The 9,656-nt window shown below is 41.0% G+C and overlaps 1 protein-coding gene across 3 annotated transcripts in view; it reads right to left on the bottom strand.

The window, feature by feature from the left end:
- Window positions 1-641: 641 nt before the first annotated feature.
- TACC2 (transforming acidic coiled-coil containing protein 2) overlaps window positions 642-9,656 on the bottom strand; it is a 206,969-nt gene continuing 197,954 nt past the window's right edge. For all 3 annotated transcript variants that reach the window (XM_089510070.1, XM_089510071.1, XM_089510072.1), the window contains 4 exons: window positions 5,483-5,643; window positions 4,631-4,737; window positions 3,502-3,622; window positions 642-1,155 (listed from right to left, as the gene is read on the bottom strand). In XM_089510070.1, the coding sequence (XP_089366196.1) occupies window positions 1,090-1,155; window positions 3,502-3,622; window positions 4,631-4,737; window positions 5,483-5,643 (455 nt within the window). In that variant the 3' untranslated portion in view covers window positions 642-1,089. The remainder of the gene's footprint in view (window positions 1,156-3,501; window positions 3,623-4,630; window positions 4,738-5,482; window positions 5,644-9,656) is intronic.

The raw sequence follows: 9,656 nt of genomic DNA, 5'->3' as shown, positions 1-9,656 counted from the left end.
GTTGATTCGATCCAGGAAGCCATGGCCCTGAGTTTACAAGACCTGAGAAGGGCAGCTGATGACTGATTCATAGATTTTCTGTACGTCAAAGTCAACCTGATAGCAAATAACAAGAATAAGAACATCATCATCATCATCAACAACAACAACAACAACAAAAACATCTCTGTAATCTGGAAAGCAGTGAGCAGGCACTCATCATGACATTGTCTATAGCCATAACCATAGAAAGAATAAAAAAAAAATACAAGCAGCTGCATTGATCCATAGTAACAAAATACTTCTAGCTGTTTTTATCCCCATAGGGAGCAGGCCTTTTGTATAGCTATTGAGTCTAAAAAGCTCATTCAAAAGAAGCCACGTCAAAATTCTTTGCTTTGTTTGGAACTGCTCATAATAATATACTGTTGCTGGGATCCCTTTAGGGCCTATCACAGTGGAAATGGTAGATCCATTCTTTGTTTTACTACCACTCCTCCTGCAGCTGCTCTGAATTTAACAGGAGCTTTGCTTGTGCCAAACCTCTGAAACGACAGTGTCTAAGAAAAAGAAGCAGATAGTGAAAGGAAGCCAAGTGATACTTGCATCTACAGTGGAAAGCAAAATGTATTTACCAAAAAGATGAGAAAAGACAGGAACACTAATTTTCCAAGTTTTGATTTTATTTTACAAATCAGTAAATGCAGATCAAATTTACACTCCTTAAGGCAAGAGTCCCCATGCAAGTAATACACATTTATATTAAATCCAAAAAAAGACATCCAACATGGGAACTCATGTACAAAGGGAAGGGCTAGGATGAGCAACTGTAATTTTTATTAACGAAATTGACAAATCTCCCTGATACAGGAACTTTTGAGATCAACTTGCTATGGATTATACTAGGAAAAAAATTGCAAACAATAGCAAGGAATTTTGATAGTCTTCTTAGTACTGCATACAATCAAATCAACATTATTTAGAAAGGGGAAAATACAGTAGTGCATACAAAAAAGTGAAAATAGAATCCTGTTCACATCAAAGTGTGGACATCAGTGTGCCAATGGTCATATTGCACTCAAGGTTGAACTCCAGGATTTTGGTTAAAAGTTAGCTTTTCCCCATTTTGGCAATCAGTTCATCACAAATCTTTGTCAGTTCTTCTATTTCTTTATTCTGAAAAAGAAGACACGGAAGAGAGTAAACATTTGTTAGTGTACAAATGTATTTAATCTTTTAGGCAACAGTACAACAAACAGCTCTCTGATCCTGTGTATAGCTGTACCAGTAGACAAGTTATAGTATTGGGGATATAGTTCTAAAAGTGAGAGGTGGGCAGAATCCTTATGTAATTGTTATTGAGATTCCATTTATGTGCCAATACTGAAGCAGTAGTATCCATTAGTACTGTTGTAGAAGTGTGACCTTTCAAATCTCCAAGGATTCTAGGCTGAACTAACACTCAGCAGCTGTCATCATTTGCATACATTTGGATTTTTACTTAGAGATAAGAGGCAGTTCAGAGTTGCAATGACAAGGTGGGTCACAGCTAAGAAACTCAGAAAACAGTTTACAGCTTTATGAGGTTTTGTACTTGCAAAAGGAGAATTCTACAAATTTTAAATGAACGATGAACTTTGCTTAACCCTGTCTCTAGAAAATGAGGTGTATGCCAACCAGCTGTTTGCATAAATGAAGTTTCAGACTATACTTTGGATCCAGACTTAGCCCCGTTACAGAGTGCCCAAGAAGGGTGCTCTGCCGCCACCGCCGGTTGCTGCGTCTGCGAACCGCAGCGGCTAAACCGCGCGGTTCCCAGATGCAGCCGAAAAGAAGCGCTGAAATGGCACTTCTAACTGCGCTCCAGAAGTGGCGCCACGAGGCGCTAGTCACGCACTTGCGGCATCACTTCCGCCGTTATGCGTCCGCGACGTCAAAATGGCAGCCCCCGTGTGGAACGGGCACCACCATTTTGTACAGACTCGGTCCGTATTAGGGTTAGGGGCATCCGGAAGTGACACCCCTTTCTAACCCTAGTACGGACCCAGTCCGTACTATAGGCCCGTCTGTAATGGGCCTTAGTCTGAATAGGATTACTGAACTCACTAGGTCTATTCCAAGTGTGACATAGGCGCGTTACAGACTGCCTAAAACGGGCGGTCTGCTGCCGCCGCCATTTGCAGCGCGGAGGAGCCCCAGCGTACAAACTGTGTGGTTCCTCTGTGCTGCAAAAAGAAGCCCCAAAATGGCAGTTCTCTTTGCGGCGCGGTTATGACGCCGCGAGACACCAATGGTGCACTCGCGGCGTCATTTGCGCCACGCGATGTGCATCCGCAATGCGTCCGCTACGTCAAGATGGCGGCCCCCATGTGGACGGGCGCTGCCATTTTGTACGGACTCGGTCCGTGCTAGGGTTGAGGGGCGTCCGGAAGTGATGCCCCTTCTCAACCCTACTACGCCCCTTCCTAACCCTAATACACCCCTTCGACATGTCTGTAACGCGCCATAGTCCCAATACAGATGGGCAAAAATGCTGTCCTGGGGCCTAAATTAGGGCTTGGGAGAGTGGAGCGTCCGCATGCTCCGCGCTCTCTGGATGCCATTTTGGTGTGCGTGCGTCCACACGGCATGCACACTGATGACGTCTCTTGTGTGCTGTGTCTAAATGGGGCAGCGCACAACAGACATCACCACGCCGCTCCAGGGTGCTAATGGTGCCTTGGCAGCAGTGCAGAAAGGAGCTGCATTCCTTTCTGCACTGCTGCCAAGGCACCATTAGCACCCTGGAGCAGCGTGGTGATGTCTGTTGTGCGCTGCCCCATTTGGACACAGCACACAAGAGACGTCATCAATGTGCATGCCGTGTGGACGCACGCACACCAAAATGGCATCCAGAGAGCGCGGAGCATGCGGACGCTCCACTCTCCACTTTTTGGACTGGATTGTTGTTGCGCCTGTGCGGTTGCTGCCACAATGATCCAAGGGAGAAAGGGGCAGCATCTCACAGCCCCTTCCTGCCCCTCTGTACAGGCCCTTAGTCTAGCTATCTGTGTAAGCTAACTGTTGTGCCCATAATGTGGAGCACCCACCAAAAGAAAGCTCTTACCATCAGCTCCCATTAGGTATTCATAATATGCCTACCACATTTAATATTAATCCGGGACAATTTTTGCATCCAATTGTTAGTGCTAATGTGAAAGGGTAGAAGTCACCAGAGATGCTGCTTTGCCTGCTCACTATTCCCTGGTCTCAATACTAGGCACTCCTGCAGATCTACCTGAGGGTGTTCCATAATTCACAATGGTGAGACGCTGATGCTACTGGAATATTAACTCACTCTACTCTTGATAGGTGAATCATGAAGTGTGACTTGCATTTACTTCAGAAATAGTTATATAATCAAAGAATGAACCTGAATTCTCCTGTTAGAGATTTGCTTTAGGCAAGTATTCATTGTGTTTGATTCAGGACTCAAAGATACCTTCTACAAGCAGCTTTAAGGTACAATTCACACCAAGTCACCTTTTGTTCCAGTGTTCTTTCCAACGCATCCACTTTCAGCTGTTCTTTACGGAGGCTGGCTTGGTAAGCTGCTTGTTCTTGCTGAGCCTTGCCACGGACTTGTGCAATTTCAGCATTGGCTCTGTGAAAAGACAAATCGCTGGAGTGAATGCCAAGGACAGATTGTCTTGCTTTTGGTATATACTAATAACTTGAAATCTTGGATGAGGGGGAGTAGGGAAATTTGATTGCTTGGACTAGACCCTAAGGAAAGCTGGATTTGAGAGCTATTAGCTGTTAGGATATATTTCAGCTATATTATTTATATGTGTGTGTGTGTGTGAGAGAGAGTGTGTGTGTGTATTTTACCTTACTGAAATACCGTGACAAGCAACCATTATTTTATTTGAAAAGCATTATAAATTAGGCATAAATTTAGGTGATATTGTACAATTACTGTATACTATGCCAGTACCAAATTTGATGCTGATTGATACTTGATGTGGAATTTTGCCAGAACTGTCAGGTATTGGCTGGTAGCATGTTATTGGCATTAAATCAAGATACACAAGTGTGGTGATGTATTCTGATGACATTAATAGAAACAGAGAGATATATCCAGCAACCCTCTGCATTATGCACAGCAGTTGCATATTGTGGCTGTGCATTACACATTGCCTAACAGCACCCAACTATTTACAGGGGTTGTACAGTACAATGTTGATAATCTGCATGGGGGTCATGTAGTGCTGCTGTTACTTATCTCTGATTGACATTTATGAAACGAGATTGGATTGTAACCATCATTTAAAAAACAGCAACAACAAAACACCCTGTTTCTAGGTTGGGAAAATAGTCTTCCCTAGTATGGTGATACATAAAGAAGGGAAGGATGGAGAACAACTGAGTAGGATTCCCAGGGATTCAGTTGCATATGCAACTCCCTACCCTTCTCCTCATGACTAGCAGAACATATAATGCGAATTCAGAAAATAGATGCCAGTTAATTTAATGAGAAAAGATTGTACTCTTTACACAATCTGCTTCTCTTGGCACAGAGAAGCCTCTGATGGGATCAAAGTTTAGAGAATTATACAGAATCTTGTGGTTGTAATTACAAGGCCCAAGCTCCCACCCACTGGTCAAATACCTGTCCAGTTTTTCCTCTGCATGAACTTTGAGGGCCTGATATCTTTGCTCTTCTTTTTTCACTCGTGATAGATATTCTTGTGCACATTTCTTTAGTACTTCTTCATTCTTCAATGGAAAAATTAAGGACAGTTAATTACCAGTGGAGGCAAGAAAGCATTTACAGCATGCTGGTCAAATTCAATGGGTTTAAATGTCTTTATTTCTTTATAATATTTGTATGCTGCTTGGTAACTGTGAGACTTCTAGGTAGTTCACAATATAGACAGACAGACAGGACAAACAGAAAGTACAGAAAACAGAAAATACGACTAATATTTAACACACCACAGTTAATGTGCAGTCTGGATATTCCTGTTTTACAACAGTCATTCTACAGAAATTATTGCTTCTGCATGTACATCTAGTAACTTAGAACATGTATCAAATACAACAAAATCCTAGTTTAAGAAAGTTGTTTTGGATCATACAAACCTTCTTGTTAAGTAATCACTTCGGGCTACTTCTAGCTGAGGCTAACATAAAGGCATCTTACAAGCTGTTCAGCTAATGAGCAAGTCTGACCCCGAAGCTTTCATATGTGATACAATTCTGGCAAATAGACCATACATGGTTACAATTCAAAGTGTTTCACAAACAAGAATGTATAACCACCCAGTTATGGTCTACTGGTGTAAGGAGGCTGCCTTGACTGGTCTCACTACAGTTATCTACTCTGACTAAAGGTGGATAGTGGTTATTAATATTCTTCAAGTTACCAGAGGTCTATTCAACAGATCCAAATGTGCACCTGAACATGAATGAACCTCTGGGTTAAGCATAAGCCTACAAACATTTCTTCGCAGGGACTTACCTTCCTAAATCCCTCAAGAACTTCTTTCATTTTTTCATATCTTCTAAAGAGATCTGCTAGTGATTTTTCCACAGAATTAAGGTCTGCTAATGCTTGCTCTTTTTCGATAATCAGCTGCTGGACAGTATGATGGGACACAGATTTTTCTCTCTGCTCATCCTCTGTGGGAGACAATTATACAAGGGACTCTGTTAAAATATTTTAATTAGTATTTTCTAGTGTGTCTTATATAGGATATTAAGCATCGGAATGAGTTTGGCCTCTCCTTCTGTATACAGAAGCAGACACCAAAATTTCTATGAAGAAATGAACTTTTCTGCCAGTGTTTAGGCCATTTCCAGATATTTGCTTACTTTGTGCAGGTCTGAATTCAGCAAAATTGGGATTCATAAAAATGAAAAATGAGTCAGAAAAGCTGGAAGACTAAACAAAGCAATCAGTGTCAGAAAAGCCTTGCATCATGCTTCCTAGCATCATGCTTCCCTGCAGTGCCCAATGAGATACCTATGGGAAATCTCACAGTAAGACACAAAGGCAACACCACCTCTTTTTTCTTTCCTTCCTCAGTGACTCACATTTAGAGCTTTATTGCTTCTGATCTGGAGTCAGTATATAGTCATTTTCTATGTTGGGGTAGGCAAAGTGCAGCCCATGGGCCACATGTGACCCCTAGACCACACTTTGGTGGCCTCTCAAACCCCCAGCCACTCCCTCTAACCTACCCATTAAAAAAATCAATGTGATTTTCTGGTACTTTTTGCCCCTAAACCACACAGAGAACCCCAAACATTTGAAAATACATTAAAAGAACCCAACCCAACTTCCAAATAACTTCAATTTCCTCTGTAGTGCAGTTCAAAATGGTGACAGGAAGCAATGAGAGGGACTGCAAGGAAAATGGAGGGATCTGGGCTTGCTTTGTGGGAGGTTCGGCCCATGGGAGGGTTCGGGGGGAATCCATCACGGCCATCGTGCAGTTGCCCACCTCGGCCTGTACAGCAATTGGATTTTCTTATTTTCCATGAATTTTGTCTAACTCACTTTTAAAGCAGTCTAGTTGGTCAGTCACCACATTTTGAGGTAGAAAATTCCATAATTCAGCAGTGCAAAGAAGCCCTTTTGTCTTTTTAAAAATTTCACTAGACAACCCTTTTCTAGTGACTGTGACAAAGAGTTATTCTTCCTATCCCCCTTCTCCAAACTATCTATATTTTTATATCTCTCTATCACATCCCCCTCTTTCCTGTTCTTTTCTTTAAACTAGAAAAGCCACCAAAGTTGCAGTCTTTCTGTTCTTACCAAGCATTTACTTGGCGAGCAATCCACACCTCCCTTGTGGTTATCTCGGTATAATACACACATTGGTAATATATGCTTTCATGTTTATACATTGCAAGTCTGTGCTCACATGCAAATCTTTTAAGTCCAACCTTTAAAAGGTAACATGAAGCAGTACCACCTGTACTGTAAATCAAACAATTACCTATTTTTTAAAAAATAAAGGATCCCTAAGTAACAGAGGATGCATTTGCACAGCAAAAATGAAGTAGTCTGACACCACTTTAACAGTCATGGCTCAATGTACAGAAATCTAGGATTTGTAGTTTGTTGTGGCACCAGAGCTCTCTGACAAAGAGGATTAAATAAATAAAACTACAAATTCCATAATTCCATAATATTGAGCCATGACAATTAAAGCGGTGTCAGATTGCATCGTTTCTGCAGTAGAGATTAGCACAGAGTCTACTGAGAATGTCAATAGAAATACTAAGAGCAAAGGCCTGCAATTTTCTCAGATTTTCCTAACAGTAAGAAAATGAAGGAACATGCAACCTGCTGGCAGTGCCTATGTAAAACATATGAAGGACACCATACCCAGCCTTTCTCTGCATCCAAAATGCATGTTTTTAACTCTCAGGAGCACCCCTTCAGCCACTACCGGAGTGTGCCACACTCCCAATTTACTATTGTAAGTTTCCGTCTGCAAATATCTCTCTGAAGCAAGGTAAGGTAGCTGTTGTCCTCCAGATGTTTTTTAGCTTATAATTGCAAGCAGCCCTAATCTACACTGGCAATGGGAACTGCAGTCTAAAAGGATTGTGGTATATTGCTATAAAAATGTGTTGCCAAGATTTATAGCTAGAATACACATGTCTTGTGTGAGGAATTTTAAAGTCATCACTTCATACATTGCATGAAAAGATCACAAGGAAGTAATTTGTTCACCCATTTTTAGTGCTCCCTCAACCACAGTAAACCCACTGAAGGAATGGGATTTCCATAAATGTTCACTTTGCACTCGGTAACTGATTCAATAGTTGGAACTCACAAATGGATTAAAAACTCAGAAACTAAGAAGTTTAGACCATGGGAGGGAAGCATTCACACCCCACGGATAAAAAGCGGGATTGGTTTCGGACAACATCCCCCAAAATCACCATTATCCCGCATTTAACCTATTAATTAAAGTGCGGGATTTGCCCGCTTTTGGCCACATTTTATTTTCAGGAAAGGCCCGAAAGTAAAAAGCAGTGTGTTTTGCCCACATTATTCACGGGTTAAATGTGGGATAATGGCGACGTTAGGGGACATTGTCTGAAAACAATTCCGCTTTTGCAGGATATTCCTGGATTTAATTCCTGCTTATCCACTTGTTCTGAGTGCTTTGCCTCCATGTCATAAACTAGTAAGACTGAACAGGAAAATCCTTCATGAAAATTTTAAATCCCACCCTAAACAGAATTAGTTGGAAATAATTCTCAGTGCGTTCAGTGGGATTTACTCCCAAATTAGAGAATAGGATAACATTGTTAAAAACACCAGCCCTTGTATAATTTATTAATTAACAAAAAGTAATACATGCAAGGACTATGTTTTCCTATTACAGTTGGTCCTCCATATCCATGGGACCTATCCATGGATTCAACCATCTATGGTTTTAAAATATTTTACTATGGCCTGTTACAGACATCCAAAATAAAGCTGCTTCGAGTCACAGTGGAGGTATGGTGTTTCAATGATGCATGCGTCCTAAGAGTCCAGAAGCCACACCAAAGCCACACTCCAGTGCTTAGGGCTGGAGCGTGGCTTTGGTGCAACTTCTGGACTCTTAGGACGCATGCATCATTGAAACATCATCCCTCCACTGTGACTCGAGCAGCTTTATTTTGGCTGTCTGTAACAGGCCTATGTCACTGTATTTAATGGAACTTGAGCACCAACAGATTTTGGTATCCATGGGGGGTCCTGTAACTAAATCCCTTGTGGATTCCAAGGGCTTACTGTAATTTAATTTCACTTTTCATAGTAAAGCATTTATTTGATTAGGATTTCTTAAGAAACCCCTGATAGAAAAGGATGTCAAAAGCCCATATCCTAACTGTGCAGCATAAACTACAGGTACAATATTGAACTGGAAATGTTTCTCTAGCTTTCATTTTTAATCTTACACAACCTTAATTGTGAGCTAAAATTAAGATGTAGTCAATACTGCATAGCATAAAATATTTATATACACTTGTGCAAATTATTAGGAAAACAGCAACATTTATACATTTCATTGTGCAGAGTAATTGCTAGAGACAAGCGACAGGGTAAAAAGCTGACAGTGTTGTCTGGATTTTAGATTTGGAGATAAGATGAAGAATGATTAACAACTTCCCACATTGTCATTTTTAGTAGTCATATTAATTTAGCCATAAAAATTACACTGAACTTTTAAAAATTTAAATTCTGATCTTCAATGTGCTTTTAAAAAGCTTCAGGGCAGCTAACAACAACAAACCACATACCACTCCCTGTCAACAAACATCATTAAGAAAAGGTGGTTGAAGACAGAGGCAGGGAGAAAATCTCTGTGATAATTTCTTCTCCTAAATTTTTGCAGTAAGGTCTTCCTTGTAGGGAGGTCAGCAGCTTTCTTGAGCAGCAGCAGATCTAATCAGCAGATTCCAGGAAAGGATACCTGGCATGATCTATCTGATCTATCTTATGATAGGAGTCTCTAGACCAACAGTTCCAAATGTGATCTGAGTAGGTTGTAAGGTGAAAATAGCTATGCAATTTTTTTTTTAATCCCACATGGCTAAAATCAGCAGGGAGTGAATGAGCAACTATCCTAAACATGTAAGCCTTTTTAACTGTTTCATATAACACTGAAAACTACACATCCATC

The sequence above is a fragment of the Sceloporus occidentalis genome, unplaced genomic scaffold, assembly GCF_023333645.1.
Source record: "Sceloporus occidentalis isolate IW3139 unplaced genomic scaffold, rSceOcc1.0.p SCAF_2, whole genome shotgun sequence".
In the NCBI taxonomy this organism is placed as follows: Eukaryota; Metazoa; Chordata; class Lepidosauria; order Squamata; family Phrynosomatidae; genus Sceloporus; species Sceloporus occidentalis.
Note: the sequence above shows the minus strand (reverse complement) of the source record. Positions and strands in the feature narration are given on the sequence as shown.